At 34.4% G+C, this 22,931-nt stretch overlaps 1 protein-coding gene and 1 pseudogene across 1 annotated transcript; both read left to right on the top strand.

Moving 5' to 3' along the window:
* Positions 1-16,838: 16,838 nt before the first annotated feature.
* On the top strand, positions 16,839-17,732 carry LOC149182432 (soluble starch synthase 3, chloroplastic/amyloplastic-like). Its single transcript, XM_089414555.1, has one exon. It carries the CDS (start codon positions 16,839-16,841, stop codon positions 17,730-17,732), a length of 894 nt encoding a protein of 297 aa, XP_089270681.1.
* Positions 17,733-17,892: 160 nt separating this feature from the next.
* LOC149182431 (uncharacterized) lies at positions 17,893-19,120 on the top strand (annotated as a pseudogene).
* Positions 19,121-22,931: the final 3,811 nt, after the last annotated feature.

The raw sequence follows: 22,931 nt of genomic DNA, 5'->3' as shown, positions 1-22,931 counted from the left end.
AAAAAAGAATATAGGAAAATAGAAGAGGAATCTCGTTCCTTATCTTATCTTAAAGATGAATCACACTAGTTAGTTTGAAATGTGTCTACCAAATTTTATTCTATGTAATTTTCACCAATTTTTAAAATTATTTTAGACTGATAAGATCTTTTTAATGTTTGGTAAATTCAAAGTTAAAATGGATCTAAAATTGATAAAATTTGAAATGATTAAAAAAATGATTTTTTTTAATCCTTAAAAAAATAAGATGTTAATATTATACTAATTATTCTCGTATTATTAAATAATCCAGTTCTTTTTGGCATGGAATCTAAAAAAAATTAATCCTTAAATGTAATTGTTATACTATATGTTTGGCATGAACCTAAAATAGTAGTGTTTTTATGAATTTTAATACCTATCCCATGCTATTTTTATTAATGGACGGAAAAGGAGAGATCAAGGGGTGAAATTGGGTGAAATCAAAATTTTTATGGAATTTTAATATCTGACTGTAATAACCTTGGTCATTTAACACTTCTGTGGAAATTGTAAATATTTCCCTTGCCACCTTACACTTTCTAGATATTGTGAATGTTTCATGGTTATTTTACACTGTCATAAATAGTGTAAACATTTCAAAGTAATATATATGTATATTGTTTTAAACCTTGTTTGGTACTTGTAAGAACATTGTAAATGTTGTCCTGGCATTAGGTTGATTGGCTTAACCAACCTGTGACAAGGTCAGGTGGGACAATGTTGGTTGGTCTAGAAGGCCTAACCAAATTGGACATTAATTACCAGTAGACAAGAGAAATTGGAGGAGGGATATGAGTTGCATAGAAGTGAGGATACGAAGGGATAGATAACTAGAGTTGAAAGGTCAGATGTAGAGCAGAGAAAAGACAACAGTTGGAGGTTGTCCACTGGGAGTGCACTATAAGCCTAGTAGAATATATGTTTGAATCAACTGGTAATGGGGAGGGGAGTGAATACAGAGCATGGATACTAGTGGGAATGTTCATCTACATAATAGAGAAAAAGGAATTCCTTCAGCGTAACTGCATTCATAAGGGATAGGGTAAATGATAGATGAACAACAGAGAATGGTAGAACTCTCCTCCGGGTGAGGATGCAAACCTCTATATTCTTCGGACTATAGGGTGGGAGATATTGTTCTCTGGACTCCCTAGACAGCCAGGTGGAGTTAGCACCTTCGATTCCTGGAAGGTAGATAGAGCCCAACTTTTCTTATTTTAATCAATCTGGTAGTAGACTTTGGATCCCCTTCATTGGGTGGAGTTACTTTGGCAATAAATTGGTTAGTTGGTGGATGTTGCATACCTTTGGAGTCCCTGGATTAGCTTGTAACTCAATTCTCTTTGGGTGAAGGGTGGAGGTGGACTAAACCTTTGGAATCATTAACACATCTGGAAGTTTGATATTGGAAAAATCTTCTCAGGCCTTGAAGTCAAGCTCGGGGCTGACAACTGCACGAGTGGCTAGATTGTTGGAAGTCAATGGTTGGAAGGTGAGCACTGTCCCAAATTCCATTGCCCATTAGTATTTCAGAAGAATAGTATGTACAATAAATTTATCATAGAATCTTCTCACACTAAATTTATAATGCATAAACAATTTGTGGTCACTGAAATTATAGATGCGTGTGGTATGTTATCCTTGCCCATACTTTTCTGAAACTACAATACTGGTCCATAAAATATGCTGGTGACATAGCATTGTGTGTGGGTTTAAAATATCTTGTACGTATATACATTAGTGGACATAAGTACATGATTTTTGTTGTGGGATGTGAAGAAGTATGTAGGTTGGAGACTAGTTCCCACCTGAACTTAATATTGTCATGTAGAGAGGGGTGCTTTCTTAGCTATTAATATATAACTTAACTATGTTAGATAGGGTCGAGCTCAACACATGGTTATTTTGGTACACGTTCTGCCACTAAAACTCTCATATAGGTGAGTCCAACAATTATCTATCCCTCAGGTGCCTTAGTACCCTCATTGATAAGCGAAATCATAAGTCAATGAATGGGAACAGTGACACAGTTCTACTGACTATGGTTCATACCCTCATAGTAGACATTTTGTTTCTGGATGTATTTAGTGCAGGGTTGTGTTAATAACCTTTTATAGCCTAGAACATCTTCAAGTCTAGTCGTATTTCATAAATAATTATAATGTGCTTTTCTTTGATTTTGGCAAATAGTTCAAGCAGAGAGGACCGGATATGAGATTATGAACTATAGATATTGTTAAAGCCTATATTGATGCCCTTTGACAACATTTTTCTTTCCCTTCCCACAAGGTTTGTTTTACTAAAAAGGTTGTTATTCCTTGGTTAAATCAAATAATCTTCCCCTATTTTTTTTGGCACTCGTCATCTTAACGATTTTGTATTTGGGTGAGAAAACCTCGTATTAAATTCATATAACAAAACTATTACAACGAAATGATGGTAAAAAATGTATACGATTCGTACAATAGTTCACAAATGCTTCTAATCCTTTGTGTCATCAACCCTCTTTGCATACAAGTTTGTAGTTCATTTGGGTGACCGGCATAGTTCTGGGTTGGTATAAGTTCGGATTCAAGTTCCTTGAGGAAAGAGAAGCCTTGAAAACCTGTTTTAAATTATCAAAATTAGTAATTATTGTAGTTGTACCTAAAAATTCAATCCTAAGCCTTAATTTAGATCTTGCTTGCAATCGTTTAAAAAGTGCAGAATTGCATGGAAAAGGGGATTTGCATTTCATTTGCAAGGTTAGTGGGTTTCTCTCTTGAGGACAAGTTAAACTCATGAATTCTTGAAGGCCACCTAATGCACCAGGAGATCCATTATTAGATGAACATGTCCATGTATCCGCCTCCAGGGTCCTTGAGAAATCTATGCACTTGTTATTCAGCGGGCTTTCATATATTGCATGGTTTGTAGGTTTGGAACTTTTGTCAAAAACAAAACCAAATCAAAAGAAGAAATATTACCTAGCATGCTTGGGTGTAGTAACCTCATGCTTAGTGAGGCATCTTACCTGGCCTCCATTTAACAAAACAAGATGTTTATATGTCCATTACCCTTTACATGTCTGTGCATTGGACATACAAGCATAGTGTATAATCTGTTGAAGTGCATAGTTGACAGATGATAATGTATGGTTGTGTTGAGAAACTTCCAATGTTTATTGTTCTCGTTGTGTTTTCAAGATATAATTCTTACTTGCAACTATTTCTGCATTTCAAGCATGAAATATCAATTCAGGCATCGCAATAGGTGAGGAGGCATCATAGGTTGGGAAATGCTTGGACTTTGGTAGCTTTGGTCTAATCTTCACTTCTTCCATTGGAAATATTAGAGCTTTCTCAACTTTTCTATGATCTCCTTGCTTTTGTTAGTGTATTAGTTGGGGAGCAGATTCATTTTTTTCCACTGTAGCATTTCTTATTGTTGTATATTTTGTCTATGTAAGTTAATATAATGAAGTTCTTTACATACAGTGAAAAACTAAAATGACTTTTATTTTACCTTAATGATGAATCTTGTACTATAGGGTTTCTCTCTTTGTACCGAGTGTTGTTGTGAACATCTTCTTTCAGGCATGGCAAATGGTAGTTGATGATTCTCTTTTGCTTGTGATGAGATTTGGTCCTTAAGAAATGGATAATGTAGTTACACGATGAATAGTTACCGTAAAGTTTCATATTTCCTTTGGTCCTCAGTGTGAAACTATATTCCATCAAAGCACTTTAAGAGGCATTCATCAACTTTTCCCATAATGATATTACACAAGTTCTATATTCCATCAAAGCACTTTTAAGAGGCATTCATCAACTTTTCCCCATAATGATATTGCACAAGTTCTATAGATCCCTAAAATTTGTTGTTATAATTTAATTGTTGTTAATGCGGTATGAATGGCACTTGTCAGATCTGTTGCCACAATTGTTGCATGACTTCTACTCGGATAATCAAAGTTATATTATGTCCACAATCGTTGCATGACTCTACTTGGATAATCAAAGTTATATTATGTATTAATTGAGATGATTGAGTTAAATTATATACTTAACTTTGGAGTTAGAGATTTTACAGTAGCACTATGTGCGGAAATAATAGCAAAGATGAACAATTGAGACTCATTCTTAGTTTCAACAGATGGGGAATCATGTTCTTCACCTCATAGAAATATTTACACTGTTTGTTGTGGTCTATATTCCAAAAGTCAATTATAATTGATTCCTTTGGCTGGATATTGTGAACACTGCGCTCAATTTACTAACCATGAGGAGAAGCTCATAATTATAAACTTGGGCCAGCGATAAAAGAAAAACAAAAGAAATTCATAGGAAACACACCTTATAATACTGGTGCACTAAAATTCAATGATATCGAGCTAAACCTTATGGGTTGTGTTACACTAACCCCCTAAGTTACTTTATTTATAGGTTGAATGTTATGTATAAACAACTGATATCCATACTTTATTTATGGACGGAAGAGTAAGAACCACACTTATTTATGGACTAAAGTGTAAGAATTTATGCGTAACAAAGTAAGGGAGGGAATTGATGTATTATTTTTTTGGTTGAATATTTGTTCTTTTGAATCGAAAGATCGGGTTTTATGGAATTTTAATAAATACCCATTATGCTACTTTTATTTATGGACTAAAGGTTGAGAGATTAAAGTTTTTATGGAATTTTAATACTTTTATTTATGGACTAAAGGTTGAGAGATTAAAGTTTTTATGGAATTTTAATATCTAACTCTCTATGTTACTTTGTTTATGGTGTTAAAAATTAAGCATAAGCAAGATATCCATATATTTAGCTATAGACTAAAAAGTAAGAATTTATGCTTAATATATGTAAAGGATGGAATTTATGTATTATTTTCTTTGTTGAATATTTGTTCTTTTGAATCTAAAGAACTTTTTACTTATATAGGTGCAACACTAGAGATTAAATAGTCATAAGATTATAAATGTTAATATTTTTCCATTATTGAAGGGTGTAGCCTATCTATTATATATTTTAATAAGCAATATATATTTTGAATATTTAACATTAACACTAATATTATATGACCTTGAACCCCTTTGCAAGTTATTAATCTTACTTAACACCCCTGCATCCCCTCTTCACCTCCATATTGCCTTCATTCACCAAATATCATCTTATGGGTTTTCACTATCATCATCTCTTTACCCTCTTCATCACTTCCTCTTCTATCTCTCTAGACAAGTCGTAATCACATATCTATTACAACCATAGGTGGGCATAGAATTATAAGATTATTGAAAAAATATTTAATTATATATACACACACACACACACAGACACAGATTTGAACAACAAAACCAACATAATTCATTGCTCTGCAAAAACTCTTTAAAGATCGTATTCAAAATCATATCAACATGTTTTGAAAGACGAAAAGCAGATCTACACATCAATTTGTCATCTTCTTTGATTCCCCAATTTATATTTTCAATCCCCAAATCTTTGAAATAGCAATGGTTGGCCTAAAGGTTGTAGAAACAAGCATCCATGTTCAAAATTAGACACTATTCACCCTACCAAAAAGTTTTAAGGAATCATGAAAGTTTAATGTGGTGTCATGTAAGGATTTCATGTTGATTAATAAGTCGAGGAGAAATTTCTGGAGCATTTGAAATGGTTTTTATTTATAGGCTTAACATGTCAATTGTACATAAGAAACATCTATGTTGATCAACTTGGAGCCTTTGAGCGGTCCAATGTGTAATTTTGATCTCAATTCAATCGAGTCAAGATCATGCCCTTAACCTCTAATTTTAATTTTTTCTATTATATTTAAAAAATTTCCATATATGAATTTGAGTTCTCTCTTATTGTTTTTATTTATAATTATATGGGATTGTTTATTCCACACATTTACCCCTTCCCCTTCGCATTTACCCCTTCCCCTTCGCATTTACCCCTTCCTCTTTGTGTGCTTGGTTACCTCTAGATTTAGGGTTTGCTGCAAGAAGTGTGGTGTTTGATTCATTTTAATGTCCTTATACATTGCTACTCACTCCAAATATCTATGTCATGGATAATGGATGGTTGTAATAATTTCTCTATGATATAGATTTTTTGCCATCATAGATTTAGTAGCACTTTGTCATTATTTTATGGGTTTTTATAATACATTGACAAAAAATCATAAATGAAAACTTGGGAAGATTGAAAAATTAGATAAATCCATCTTGAATGGGGTCATGTTTTATAGAAGTCTCCTTATTTTGATATTAGATTTTAATATTAAAGTTACCCATTTTCAACTCAATTTTCATAATTGAACATTATTTGTATGCATTGAATAGTATCAATATCCATTTTTTTTCATTTACAAGTAACATAGGAATGCATCTTAATCTCAAAATTCATTTAAATCTTGTGTCATATAGATAAACCCTATAGTATTGAGGGTCTTGGTTTGTACAATATCCTTAAATTGTATTTAAGAATATGTATTATGTTTTTCAAAATTTTGATTGTATAAATGAGCTCTCAATAACATGGATTCCATGGATTGAATTGATTGTATTAGATTCTCTTTATATTAATATTAATCGCGAGTTTCTCAAAATGATGAATAGAAGAAAGGAATGACACATTTGATTTTAATACTTTTACATTAAAGTACAATATTCATGAATGTAATAAAATTATATTAACTCATTCATGATTTGCTTTATGGTAATGTACATTTTGTTATTCTTTTGTTATAAAAACTTAAAAATATATTAAATATTTATTTCTCGTGAGAGATATCTCAACCGAGTATCCTTTGATGCAACAAAGATCTTATGTAATGTTTCTATGTAGAATTGAGCCAATGGTGATGAAGGGGATTCACCTATGTTAGGTTAGGTTTGAATTGTTTGATTTAAAAAACAAAATCCAAAGAGAAATCATAACCTATAGTGGGGAGGGACAATTATTCTAGCCATGGTGCAAACAATAGTGAAACTATCAAACAATTAACCTACAAAAATATTGGCTCATTGATCCAACTATTAATTTTTCACCCAAACTAAGATGGAGCCATAGTGTACTCATGAGACTTATATCTCACCATTTCATGGTTTGAGGTAGTTCATGGCTTTAGGATTAGACTTCATTTTTTTAGTTGCCAACCTATAGATAAGGGTTTAATAACCCTAGCCAAATCATAAGTTTGTATCCACAATGAGAATGATATAGATTCAATTGAGTTGAATAATCAACATTATGGTTGATAAGATTTGGTCATGGGATAGAAATGGAGATGGGATTGGGGTTGGGTTTTCCATAGGTCTATGGATATGTCAAGAGACACGTTTCAATATACTATTTTTGCGGAGATCTAGAGCATTCTTTCAGGTATTTTTGTGAAGTTTCACTCTGTAAGTGATTAGGTTAAATGTGTGTTCACTATTGCCTCCCTGCCCTCCAAATATCTCGGTGCCCCTTTAATGGCCTCAGCTCTCAAACACTCTTCTTGGAAGCAATTGTTGGAAAAACTGGAGACTCGACTCTCCCTTTGGACCAATCGAGCTCTGAATATGGCTAGCAGAATTGTTCTTATCAAGGCGGTCCTTCACTCCATGCCCTTGTATCTATTCTCCATCCTGGCTGCCCCAAAATGGGTCCTCAAAGAAATTAAGAATCTCCAGCGCAACTTTCTATGGGGAAGCTCAGGCCAAAATCGAAAATGGGCTTTAGTTAAATGGGATAAAGTATGTCTTCCTAAGAAAGCAGGAGGTATTGGGCTAAGAGATCCTGAGCACAGCAATAGAGCAATGGGTGCAAAAATCTGGTGGAGATGGCTAGCCCATCCTAATACTCCATGGGCCTCTCTCTGGACAGCTAAATATGCAAGCAATTGTCCCATGGAAGAAAGAATATGAATGTCAGAGATAAGCACGGGATCGGTAATATGGAATTCGGCTATACAACACAGAAGTCTCATACAAGAACACAGTTTCTGGGAAATTAAGAGTGGCACAACTGCTCGATTTTGGGAAGACTCCTGGCAGCAATTACCAAAAATAAGAGACATACTCCAAGAACATCCAATTCCAGAGCAGGAGATCAATCAATTAGCCAAGGTCAGTCAATTCTGGAGCACATCTATAACTCAAGAACATAGGCAATGGAAAAATGCAAATCAATTTTTATTGAACAGCTCTGAACAAACTCAGCAACATCTCAATACAGAATTACAAAAGAGGCAAATCACAGTCTCAGAAGAAATGGATATTCTAAGATGGGGTTATGAAGAGAAAGGAATCTTCACCACAAAGGAAGCGTATAAAATAATAATCCAAGATCAGCTAAACAAAGACAATTTATGGGATAAAATTTGGCACACTTCCAACTGGCCGAAGGTCTCTACATTCTTATGGCTCCTTTGTCACAATAGAATTCTAACTTGGGATAATCTTAGGAAATGAAGTTTCTTGGGCCTATCTATATGTCTCTTATGCAGGCAAGAGGAGGAAACAACCATACATCTTATGCAGACATGTCAAACTGGAATAAAACTCTGGGAGAAGGTTGCTTTCCGCTGTCAAAAAGAAGGTAGAGTGCAAGGAGATCTCAAAGCCACTATATGCAACTGGAGTCAAAAGCCATTTCAAAGTAATCTCCTTAACACTCTGTGGCATCTTATACCTAGCTTACTGATGTGGAACATATGGAAAGAGCGCAATAGAAGAGTTTTCAAAGATCAAACTATGCCTCTAGAGCAAATCTGGACTAAATTTCATCAGAACATCATGGAGACTCTATCAATTAGAGGATGGTACTCAGAAGACCTCCCCACATTACCTCAGGAAAAAACAGTATGGGATAATTGGAAGATCCAGATAAACCAAAAGACAATCAATAAAAAGAACCCCACAATGCAGGAAAAGGAATCAAGCAATTGGACTCCGCCACCCATTGGCATGTTCCAGCTTAACTTTGATGGGGCCTCAAAAGGAAATCCAGGGAAAGCAGGGTATGAAGGAGTCTTCAGAGATCACAATGGTAATCCTCAGTGCATCTTCATGGGCTCGATAGGTTGGGACACCAATAACTCAGCAGAATTGGAGGGATTATGGAGAGGTCTCAAACTAGCCCATGAAAAGAGATTTTTTCCACTCATTATAGAAGGGGGTTCGCAAATTATAATCAGAATGATCATAAATCTACTGCATGGATCGCCCATTCACAAATTCAGCAATAGTTGGAGAATGGCCGAAAGGCTTGAGCTAATAAATAACTGGCTTTCTCAGCACCAAGCAATCTCATGCAAACACACCAGAAGGGAAGGAAATAAGCTCGTTGACTTTCTTGCCAATCTTGGAGTGGAAGCTAAGGGAGGTTACTTTGAAGGTACTATCGCCAGCTTAGCTTCCAAGGACCAAATCGCCAAATTCCAGGAAATTGTCACTCAGGACAAACCTCAGATAAAAAAAAAAATGCACAATGACTAATAAGTATAAATAGCCTACTATTTCAACACTTGAAGGATATAAGTTAAGAATTCATTCAAGAAGTAAGAGAAATTGTTACATGACCAATAAATGGAGAGGAAGCTGAAAATACTAGAAGACTATTATAGAGAGGAAGACAAAAATGTGAATTGTAGAAACAATTATAGGGAGGCAAAGTTCCTTATTACAGAGATTACAGAAAGGGATGAGATTATTTCAGAAGGAAGATTGAGATTTATGAATCAGAAAGGTTGATATGTATGAAGTAGGAGGGTTGATACTATTGTAGAAGGAAGGTCAAAATTTTGAAGTTGAAATAGAAGGAGCCAAGAACCATGATTGCAAAGGAAATTGCAAGAGGAATAAGTTTGGTGGTTGGAGTAAGTCTATTTCTTTAGTAAAAGGATCAAGTGTGTATAAACCTGTTTTAATATACTAGAAAAAGAGTTGAATGGGTTTTCCCCTTCATAGGGGTTTTTCCCTAATTGTGTGCCTACATCTTGTGTTCTTATCTTTGTGATATTCATGGCAACATTTATTTGATGAAAGGAAAACTAACATAATCAACATATGATTTCACAAGTAAATGTCAATATATGAGAAATAAAATTGAAGAATCTAACTCACATAATGCCCTAGATTTCTCAACAGAGGAGAGGTATTATACCTCATTCGATTCACACAAGTAATTTGGTATCTTCAAGAAGTATAAGGAAAATTCCTAGCGAGAAAGAGATGAAGGATAGAGAGCAAAGAAACAAGGCCTACTTGTTTGGATTCTGCATCAATTCTTTGTTTGTCAAGCTCACACGTATGGGAATAAATCTATCTTTGTTCATATTTCGGGCTAGAGATAATTAGCAGACAAAGTTATAGAGAGAAGCATTGTTGTTTGGGTGGATGACCTACCACTTGGTGAGTTGTCTTGATCAAAGGTATTGTAAGTCTTCCTTGAATTTCTATAAGAAGAGATGTTTCTGGGTTTTTCCCTTCTGGACAGGTTTTCCCCCAGCTTGGAGCCTATTTATGGTGTTCTTGTTTGCATTTGGATCTTCTTTATTGGCATTGTCTTGATGATGAACAAAAATAATAATGATGATGATGAACTAACATTTTATCACAATAATTGTCAATATAACAAGAGAAAACATTATAAAAGAAACCCTAATTATGTTTTCCCTAGTTGTTCTCAACATCTATGGTCTTGGAAGGTTTACAATGTAGAAAGAAAAAATTTCTTGAAACCAAATGCAACGCAAAACTAAATCACACACTTGGTATCCAACTGATTGGTGGGATAAAGTTGAGCAATACTTCAATGACTTTTTTTTTTTTTTTTTTTTTTGCGTATGTGACGCCAACCCTAGTTAATATTTCAAATCCATATATGCAAATAAAAGTAGTTGTAAAACAAAGGAAGAAGGAGAAGCTGGATGTGATAAATAATTACTAAAATAGAAGAAAAACCATACGAGTGTCTTATGCCCAATTCATAGAATAAGAGTTTCTCCTACTTCCCTGCATGAACAATGACAATTTATGGTGTTTCACTCAAATACAAACACAATTGTCCAAGAAAGATAAATACTAAATAATTTCTTTTTCATGGAAAAGTTTTTTATTCCTTATAAAGCTTTATGTAACTCCCACTCAGCCAACACAAACATAAAACAAATTTTGTTGTCTCACCTATACCCTTGCCATTTTGAGCTGTTTTCTTCAGATAGTTGTTCCACTTCAATGTCTGAATTGAAAGTAGTTGTCATACACATATTCATGAGACCAATGTGGTAAACTTAGATTACGTTTAAACAAATATTAAATTTAATTGAATGAATAAATAATAATTAAAAGAACTTTCATGCATGAATACCTTAATGAGCTCCTCTTGGTTTTGAGAATAAATTGTTTGCGTAGTTTAATCTGCAAGCAAACCTCCCTCCACTCGACGAAGGATAAGTGAAGTCGACATTGAATTTGTTGCTAATTTATTCTCTACTGAACATGGCCAACCACATGAAGGTGGAAACTCTCATGGCCCCTCCCTCATGCCCTGTCACATCACTCTCAATTCCCTAGTACCCAATCTCTCTACTCTATAGGAAATAGTTGAAAGCAAGACATTAAGATACATAAAAAATAAATAGCATTCATTCATTCATTCGTAAATTCACAAAATATTTCATGTCACTAAGGTTTATCATAAAATATATGTTTACATAATATGAAACAAGCTCTGCATGTACATAAAGAAACATATAACAATTGTTCATTAACATATAAATTCATTCATTCATTCATTAATCATAGAGAAAAAATACTTCATCTAAAAAAATTACCATAAAAAATATGTTTTCAATGAGAAGCATGTCTTTCGTTGATCATGATATTTTCAAATGGATAGTTGAGTTAATTATCACATGAGTTGAAACCATTATGTAATCACAAATAAATATCACAAACATATGATGACTTTAGGGGTGTCATCATTCAATCACTCATTTGTCCGTTCACAAAATATTTAAGTCAATAAATTTTATCACAAAAAGTATGTTTACACAATATGAAACAAAATCATTCTAATTTGTTGCAACATAAAAATCACAAATTTTTATTAAGATAGTCTAAAGTTACATGTGCACATGCAATTAGGCATTCAACCTCTTAGTAAAAAATGTGGTACTAAAAAAAATGGGCTATAAATAAACAATTTCATTCATTTTTTATGAGGTGTCTTTCTCTTTTTTTATATGTAATTAGCAATGATTTCTTTACCTTGGGACCCTTCAGTTGTTGTGGTCTCTAGTGTAATATGTCTTGATGTTAACCCATTCCTACGACCATGTTGTTGCAAGTGGCGTTGAGAATCACTTGCAATAATAAAGAAATGTTAAATTCATATTTATAGTTATTATTATTACAAAATTTTTATCAGTAAAAATATTGGTATAGTGTTCTTTACCTACTTCGGTGGTTGAGAGAAGTGGAATAGTTTCAGGTGTGGCCATATGTTCCTCCTCTTCTCTGGCCACATCATATACATGCTATGGTGTAGAAACACGAAAGGTTATAATTAATACACCATTTGAATTTAAATATATTTAATGGTATTCCATGGTACAATTTTTTTATAACACATGAAATACCTCCAAAACAGAGTTGAATATTAGTCTCAAGATCAAGCACTCCACCATCAGAAGGTTCATGTGTTGTATCTACATTTCTTGCATGTTTTTTATCATCAAGAACATTAATTTATGGAAAAAAATAATAACCAATATATTGTACAAGTAATGATTTATAAATTCTATTTTTTTCTTTTATTTTCCTGAGCATTAGGTTTGGTGGTGGAAGACATTGAAGATGCCAAGATTTTCCTTCGTTCAATGATGACTTGATAGCCGCACTTGAAATAAAGATTTAGGCAGTCCTCCATGGGAGCCTCCTTGAATTGTGACCCCTGTAGTTTTGCATTAGAACATGATTTTTTATTCTTATGTGATATTAAATCGAAATTGTTAACAATTCATAATTTGGATGTAAATTATTTTTTATATACTTACAATTTTTTAGGCCACTTTCAAGTAACCACCCAGGTCAAGATGAGGCCTATAATGTTTGGCTATTCTAACCTTCATGGACTTGGAATTATCTAGGATCCTATACTAAAACATTCAAAAACTTAATTAGATGTCATAATGATGATAAAGAATCATAATTACATAATTAAAAGTGCCTCATACCTTCCTGCTCTGGTTGGTGTCTTCCCTGCTTTTCCAAGTGCCTTCTTGTTTGTGTTTTCCACAAGCAGTCTCCATTCCAGCTGTGGAATTGGTCAAGGGAGCTCATGCGATCTATACCTTTCCAATTGAGACCTATATTGGTACCACATATATTTTAAATATAGGCCTGCCTTTGAGGTAACTACAATTTTGTTGAAGGTGCCATCACTGAACTCGCGAACCATCCTAGTAATAAGTTCATATTTTAACTTGGGACTTTTGGATTTATAGTTTTTGTGAATGGTCGACTGAAATATTTCCAAGGTTATGCCATACAAATGGCTATAAAATACATCATTTCCTACAAAACAATATACAAGTTTTGAAATAATGACAAACTATATGTTAATTTGATTTAGGTTGTGCTTAATATATAAAACACTTCTGAAATACCTATACATTTATCTATTTTCATGGGGACATTGTCATCATCTACAAAAAACGTGATTGGTATTGATTCCAGGATAGTAACACGGGAAGATCCAAGAAATCTCACTTCAAACTGTGGAATCGGATCATGCTCTGCATCCACGACATCATGTGTAGATCCTGATGTATGTTGTTTAGGGTGTGTATATCCTACTGTGGGTGGTTGAGCGGGTCTACTGGTCTCAATGACTGGTGAATCAATCACAGGTGGAGCATTGGTGTTGCTACCAATGTCAGCCCCCATAGTCATAGCATGATGATTGTTCTCCTCCAAAAATGCCTATAAAATAAAGAGTTTTTTTTAATAAAGGATGAGATAACTAAATCATAAACAAATAAATGGGACAATTAAATGAGTTTCTTGCCACATATTGACGAACTTGTTTTATCAAGGTTTTGATTTCACCTTTGATCTCATCAATCTGAGGCTCTATCCAAACTAGAGTATTTATTTTGTTATTTTCTTTCATTCAAAGCTTCATTATTGCTTGGATTGGATCAACGAACATAACATTTCTTCTTTAGTAACCTCTTCCTCACGAGCATCTATGGAATTCTATAAGGCTAGTGCCCCCATAATCACCCTATTTATAAAATAAGTGTAATTTGCAATTCATCTACATTTAATCATCATTATATTAATAAGAAATCCACTATTACCATATGTTTAAATTTATATAGAATCCTCATGACATATCATGGCCAATAAGAAAGGTTCCAAATTTATAAAAACTTCATCATATTGGAAGGCTCTTGCAAGAGGTATTATGATGGGATCAGTATATATTCCATGTTGTATAGAAACAATAATTTGAAAAGGATGAAGGAATGCATTTTCTCAAGTTGGTCATATGCATAGTGAATCTTTCATTTAGTTATATGATGCCTAAAAATATGAGTTTGACTTACTCTATAATGGATAAAATGCTACTTGTATATATATCATGGTTATATTATTTTATGTACAACTACATTGATGTTTACTTACTGTGAGGTTTGTACCCTTTGACCTTCGTCAACCTGAAAAATATTTTAACCATGATGTTTTAAAATGTTTCCTCAACAAGATGTATAACAATATATTGTACTAAACGGCAATCATAACATACAATAGACATTGCTTACAAGTTGGATAAAATGGAATACATACCGCCCCGATAATAGCAATATTTATATTTATTATATTCAAAATGTAGTCAATGAGCAACTCTTCCCCTACAACTATTGATTTAATGGAACATACGAATGCATGGTTTCCTTTGTGTCCCACAAATATGCAGTTGGGTTACTTATTTTTGGTGGTGGGACATGTAATATTTATAAACCCTACAATATTCCCTGTTGCTTTTGACCTTCCATCAATATACATAGTTGTGCCTTTATTTTCATCATTGCCTTTTAGTTGTATATAATTTGTAGCCACTTCATATCTTCACATAATTTTGGTATATTGGACTAGTGATACCCAATCATTATAGTTTTAACAGGGTTCGACACAGTTCATTAATTTAGTTAATCCTACATAACATACTTTTATTTCATCCATGGAAAATAGCCCCAAACCATGTAATGATGATGGGGAAATGCCATATATCCTTTCGTTGATAGCAAAATTAGTGTTTATTTCAAGAAGATCCTTGGGCGACCATTGTTTCACTATATGTATGTACCTCAAGGGCACCTCTATGCCATTTATGTTCTCATTATCATAATAACAAGACCTTGATTTAGTGAGAAACATTTCCATGCGTATATGGAATTTTATTATAATATTTTTACCTCTAGTTGATCTTCACCTACTAGACAACGTAGTAGATTTTTTGTCAATTACTTCTATCCTACCTAAACTCCCATCACTCAAAAAAGATAGATCTAACAAATGCCTGTTTGGTTGAATGTCCTATAACACTCCATCAAATGAGAGAAATTTCTAGCGAGTGTCATAAGGGATGTTCAGAAACATCTTGACGAAACCGCAAGGACATTATGTTAGTACAAGTGAGTTACAAGGAAGTTCTTTGTGTTTGAAATATTCAATTAATATTTAAGGACTTGAGATATTGGGAACCTATTTGTCCGAACCAATGAAATCAATTGATAATTTGATAACTCAACATAATCTAATAGCATTTAATCTTCCATTACAAACAATTACCCACATACTTCGATATGTTGAAGAATGTAACTAGTTTCGGTCTTCATAATTTTAATTTGCCTCATGTCGTGATGTAATTCTGATATATCTATCAAAAGAAGAAAGAAAATGATTTTTGTAAAGCATGTGTTTCATGCTCAAGTAACTTTGTCATTAGGTTAAGCATCCATTGAATTATCCTAGGCTTTCTTATGTGTCAAGAGTCATTTTCATATTGTAAAACACCCTTTTCAGAATTTGTATGAAGAAAAGAAAAATTATTTTTATATTAGATACGTCTACAAGGCTCCCAAGACCAAGTTGTCTAGCCAAGGAAATGTTGGCCTACAGAGAGGGTTAATGTAGCCTATTGGAAAGCATATATAAAGATGGACCTTTGACCTATTGAGAGACACATCAAGATTTCAAAAGTTTGTAATTTGTCTTCTAATGTTCACCCGTGTGAATACACTAGGGTTTCTAGAGTTTCCTCAGGTGCAAAATTGCAGGAGATGTTGGAGGCTGTCTTGGTCAGAACAAAAGGTTAGAAGAGCCATCATCTTGAAGATATTTTCTTTTGCTTCCCTTGGAGATATTGTTTCACTGGATTAGGAGGATTGGATAATCCCATCATGCACTCTATTTCATGAACCATAGTTCTCTTTCTTTCATCATGTATCAAATGAAACTTTGTCTCCAAGTGAGCGATAAAATCAAAATGACAACACAATTGGTGTTGTTCCTATGGCTTATGTTATCACTGAAAATTCTAATGCCAAAATTTCAAAACCGCTCACAAAGCTCTTTAGGTTATTTCGTAGCTCATGTGATAATTTTAAAGTGTTTCCGCAGCGCATAAAGCCTTTTTGTAATTTCGCAGCGCAACATGTTTTAGGCTGCGCTACAAAATTGGGAATTTGTTCGAATCCATAGCAACTGTCATGCAAAATAGCTCTGCGGTGGATGTATTTTACAGGTGGCATGCTCTCAAGCTCCTGCGTGTATGCTTGTTATCAATTCTGAATCTCGAAGCCTCAAAGTTCATGTAGGAGAGGAAGCTGCTCGCAAGAAGGCTGAGAAATTGGAACTTTTAAAAGCAGAAAGGAAGGAGAAAACAATGACATTATTTCGACAGTCACAAAAACATATATTCTACACCGAACCTAGTAAAGTTGAAGCTGGGAACTCTGTTACAGTCTTTTACAACCCATCTAATACAGTTTTGAATGGTAAATCTGAAGTATGGTTTCGGTGCTCTTTCAATCGATGGACTCATCGACTTGGTGTTCTTCCACCCCAGCGAATGATCCCGGCAGATAATGGCTCCCATGTGAAGGCAACTGTTAAAGTGCCACTAGATGCATATATGATGGATTTTGTTTTCTCTGAAAGAGGCGATGAACATGGTGGATTGTATGACAATAGAAATGGTATGGACTACCATGTTGCTGTGGTTGGAGGAATTCTGAGGGAGCCACCAATGCACATTGTGCATATAGCTGTGGAAATGGCACCTGTTGCAAAGGTTGGAGGACTGGCAGATGTGGTTACAAGTCTTTCTCGTGCAGTTCAAGAATTGGGACATAATGCTGAGATCATTTGCCCAAAATACGATTGTCTTGATTACAGCAAGGTTCACGATTTACAATTTAGGAAAGAATTTTCTTGGGGAGGTACCAAAATTAAAGTCTGGCATGGAAATGTGGAAGGCTTGTCTGTGTACTTTATAGAACCAGACAATGGAATGTTTTGGGTTGGTTGCATCTACGGCCGTAAGGATGATGGACAACGTTTTGGATTCTTTTGCCATGCAGCCCTTGAGTTTCTTCTTCAAAGTGGGTTGCATCCGGATATTATACACTGCCATGATGGTATTATTGTGTTATTGTTATTGTAGGTTGAGAGAAAAATGCAGTCGCTTCAGCAGAAAGTCACAGAATGGAGCGGTGTGGCTCCAGAGGATGCATTTGCTATAAACGGCACTAACTTATATCTGAAGCTTGGGCACCAAACCTTCGTTGATCTCTCTACGGGATTCTACAACAGGGTCTACGCAGATGATCAGCAGTGGTTTCAATCAATCTTTGCCAACTCAGAAAAGAACGGCCAGAATGCCCATGGACCAGCTGATTTTTCTTCAGGTGAACAAACGACTGAAGTGGAGACAAGAGATTCTGAAAAGACTGAATATAATGTGGAACCCTTTACAACCAAGATGGATGAAGAAACGCAAAGAATATTCTGAAATGAAGAATGCATTACAGAGGGAACTTGCTTATTCACAAACGCTGAGAAGTCAGTTAACTCTTCTGGAAGAGCAAATGACCAATTGTACAGTCTCCGAGGTTAGCTTAGAGGACGAGATCAAAAAATTCAAGGAAGAAAAGATTTGTTGGCTTCAGAAAGAGGTTTTCAGAGAGGAAGAAATTGAAAGGCTAAAGGCTGAAAACAATTCTCTAGTAATTAAAGAGATTGCCAGAGAGGATGAAGTTAAAGGATTGAAATTTGAAAATTTCCGTCTTCAGAAAGAGGTTGAAGAGATAAAGTCGTCTTTGGAAACTCTTTCATTAGAGAACCAAAATTTGACAGCCCAGAGAGTTGCAGTCCAAACTAGGATGCAACAACTTGAGAAAAATTCTACAGCTCATTCTCAACTTGAGCAGGATATTGCCATTGCCGCCACTCCAGAAGTTTCAAAAGAATGGCTTGATGGGGGTTCTGCAAAGGATCCAGTAGCAGAGGCAGCTCGAATTGCAGAGAATTCACGCATGCAGAAAGAGGCAGCTGCTGCCATAGTTGAGAAACTAGTAATTGAAAACACTGAACTTATGGAAAAGGTTAATCAACTCAGTACCATTGTTGATCAACTCAACAAAAAGTGCAGTTCTCTTGCAGAATCAAAAGTTAGACTACAGGAAACTGCTCAAGATGCCATTGCACTGTCACCATTGACATTCAAGGAAAATAGTTCAAGTACAAAGCTGAGTAATGGTGTAGGTGTGACTAATGATCCTTCTGTTAGTATTGTTAACAATGATGTTACTTCCTACACTGAATCAGAAATAGTAGAAATCATGGAAAGCAAAGATCATGTGACAGTAGAAGATGGAGAGAATGGTCTTTCAGTCTCTGATTCTATTGGAACTGTTGAGGAAGTTAAAACAGATTACTTTCAACTCCGTTAGAGAACCTGTAGATATGGCTTCAAAGCTAGAAAACTGTGGTCTGTATTGTTTCCTTCTGAATTGGAGAAAATTGTTGCCACTGTTACAAAAATCTAAATGAGGTGTGGAATGTCTATAATGCGCTCAACTATTTACAGGCTCTTGTTGAGAAGTCTGAGATAATCCAGCTCCAAGTATTGTGACAGAGAAGAATATCCATGCACCTGTACTAAGCATACCAACAGTAAAAGTTACAGTCCTATTGGTGTTCAGTGGTTTTGCTTTTGCAAGCATTGCATTAACTACAAGGCTTCAACCAGGTTTAGAGCAATTGTATAAAGAACGCAGATATCAAACCTATGGCTGAGCCTACAAATTTGAAGGAGCTGTAGACTTATTAGAATCGCAGATTCAAGCATTGTTTATGTAGGCTGTCCGGTGACTGTGGCATAAATGAATACAATTTCAGGTCTTATTGTTTTAACATATCTCAACATAAAGTCATGTTGTATAACTGATGCTGGAGGACTGTGCTTTTGAAGTTACACAGCAGTTTCGTAGCGCGCTACGAAACTGCTGTAGCTGCATGTTTCAGTTGAGCTAATCAATTATGATTGACAAATCAGCAAAATCTTTTTGTAAGGTGTTGTCTTCACACATGAAAAAAGGTGGCCAGCACATCATGGACGTGGTGCTCTATATTTTTGGGTTATTAAAGAGCTAAAGACATGCTGCTGCATATTCGAATAAGTGGTGGAAGACTGGAACCGAAAAACTGGGGATTTCTCCTAACATCACTGAACCATCAAAGCACTCAGCATCCAAAGCTAGTATGGGACATTGAATCCTTTTCTCAGCCATCTCGGCCAAACTAAAAGGAGACATGTGTCAAAGAACAAGAAAGAATCATTCTACGAGGAGGATAGAATTAGAGTTATAGTTAAATTAGGACTCTTTAAAATTCCAGTTTAGCACTTATTGTATTTAATGAGTTAGTTCAATAGTGGATAGGGGTAATTAGTGGCAGTCATCGAGCTCCCCTCATGCTGGAGGAGGAAGCTCAAAGTAGTTAAAGTTATGTTTCTATATATAGATGAAACTTTTATGTAATGGGGGTTGGATATTTGAGAAAACAGAGTGTTATTTTGGCTTGTGTACAAACTCATTTTCAGTAATACAAGTGACTGCTTTTCTTCTCAGGATTCATACAGTGTTTCAAATGCTCAAGATATGTGGTTTTGTTTTATCCTTTATGTTTTTACAGTTGTATAGATACACAGTCACTCAGAATTCACTTTGCTGCTCTGATTTCCTGTGTGTATTTATAAGCTGAGGTTTCTATGAGATGTGTTTTGAGTATTTAAACATTACATGCCCTGACTTCTATGAATGAGTAGTGTTATAGTTTACTGAAGGATGATTAACTCCATAAGCCCAACGGAAGTCTTTGTAATGTCTGTCCAGCCAGCTTGTTTGTTAAATTCACTTTACAAGAGTTAGCCATCTTATCAATAGTCAAAATCAATAACTTTTTGAGAGAGCCCTCTCAGGCTAAGGAGGCTAAGCCTTAGTCAAAAGATTGGTCTGAAACAATTACACAGAGTCTACCTGATCAGCAGCCTTTCAGTGCTTGATTTTGTGATAACAGCTTAGTTGAATCAACGTGCTCCTGTCTGTTGGGAAATGTAACTTGTTTCAATTTCATAATTCTCATTTGTCTCAGGTCATGATGTAATTATTATATATTGATCAACAGAAGAAAGACAATTGTAAAAAGAAATTTGTATAAAGAATGGGTTTCATGCTTGGGTCTTTGGTCAATATGTCATGCATCCATTGCATGCCTATAGGATATTATTGAGTCAAAAGTTCCTTATCATTATGTAAAGACACATTTGGCCACTTGTATCAAAGAAAGAAATTAATTTTGTATTTTGGAAAAATGTTTATAATGCTCCCAAGAAGTTAGCTAGTTAGGTAAAGCTGGCCTCACATTGGGCTTAAAGAGCCCTCGGAAGGCTCTATAAAGTATAAATTAGACCTCCTTTGAGAGACATCACAAATGCACTTGAGTTTAGAGAAATTTTTCTGAGAAGAAGAAATGTAAAGTACAAAAGAAGGAGAGATGAGTTTAGTTGAGGAGAAATCTACACTAGAAGACATTGAAGGTCTGTAACATGTGAAGTTCCTATTGAAAGTTGTAACTAGTATTGGTATTCATAATTGTATTTGGCTCATATACTAATGTATCTCTTATGCACTTACCAAAATAAAAATAAAATTATTGTAAATTTTTTTATTATTATTAAAGCATTAGTTTCATGCTCAAATTTTTTGATTCCTAGGTCTAAACACCCATTTAGTGCTCTAGGGTTTTTTTCTTCAGTCAAATTTTTTTCATGATGTGATAGACCCGATTGGGATCTTGTATCAAGAGATAAAATATTATTTTGTTTTGTTTAGAAAAATCTTACATTAATAGTAACGATTAATGTGTTCTCACTCTCTTCATCGCTGCATAGTTCATTACACATCTCTATTCACTACATTTTGAATCATGTGCTTACAACTTAATTCCATGACACATGACTCAATTAAGAAGTGCTCGACATATATATTAAAAAAATCCATATGATTTCTCATGGAAAAAGAGATGGCCTTGAGAAAGACGATTTATTTAAAAGAGGAATAAGCATTGGTAAGGACCGGTGATTGGAAATTCTTTCTTATTAAGTGGTCCGTTGATTCCCAAAGGACTGAGGGCCTTAATTGGTATGGAGCACTTTAAACACATAATAATCAATTTACTCTAAGCTATTATTAATTATTGATAAATGATTTTGTTTAGACATTATGTGTGAAAGTGACTGTTATTTATGACATTCTTAACTCGTAATTTATAATGGATATTGTTTATATATTGTTTAAGGGGAATTGGTTTATAGAATGGGGAATAAATAAGGGTTTATTTCATGCCTCTACTTTTATAATAGCAATTAATGTTTCATGTTAATTATGTGAAAGTAATTTTAGTCTATTTTGATAGTGTTTACCTATCATATATAATGGATATTGTTTACATATTCATTATTAATATGGAATTGATCATATAATGTGGAATAAACTAGTATGCATATCAATGTGTCATGAATGAAAACATCACTAAAAAGTGAAATGCAATATTCTCACTCATGAATAAAACATGTAATGATAAAAATGATATTTGAATGAGAGGTTTGTTTGATGCATATATCTAAATGATTAATATTGGATAAATATTGGCATATATGTGTATGTGTGGGTGTTATGAGCATGACACTTCTAATATTGATCAAACTAAGAAAATGAAGAATATGAATAACCTACACGAGTCCATACCTATAACGTAATGTTTGCAAGATCTTCTAAATATGGATTGAAGACAATAAAATACCTTCATTAAACATATACTAATTAACCTAGACTTACTGTGCCACTAGAAGCTAGAGAGTCGTGTAAGTAGTGGAAGGCTACAAGCCTTATAAACTGCCAAAATTTGAATAGAACCTCAGAGCAATGCTATGACATTCAATGATTATTGGGATAAGTCATGAGATGAGTTGAAACACCATCCCATGAAGCATCAATATTAGTCTGAATATAGAGACTTGTTCCATGGTGAGTGGGGCCACTCAAACACCATGAAGGAGAAAACTAGGGCTTCTGAGTGAACATAGGTTGATTGATTATTTAAGCTCCAAGAAGGGGGATATTTTGTCCCAAATGAAGAAATATCTAAGGAATAAAATTGATGATTTATAGGTTTTATTCACATTAATATACATTGTTTCACAATCATCTTGTATTGCACATATTTCCGTCAATAAATAAATTGCTAATCTCTATTCTCATGCATTATATAGGAATTGGTGTCAAATTGATACATCAAGGCC

The sequence above is a fragment of the Pinus tabuliformis genome, chromosome 3_2 (genome assembly GCF_031772625.1).
Source record: "Pinus tabuliformis cultivar Carrire ecotype Pingquan chromosome 3_2, CPIR1, whole genome shotgun sequence".
Classification (NCBI taxonomy): domain Eukaryota; kingdom Viridiplantae; phylum Streptophyta; class Pinopsida; order Pinales; family Pinaceae; genus Pinus; species Pinus tabuliformis.
The sequence above is the reverse complement of the archived record's forward strand: the minus strand, read 5'-3'. Positions and strand labels throughout refer to the sequence as shown.

Excerpts from the sequence above, each read along its gene's own strand:
- LOC149182432 (XM_089414555.1), top strand. The coding sequence starts at position 16,839 with ATGCTTGTTATCAATTCTGAATCTCGAAGCCTCAAAGTTCATGTAGGA.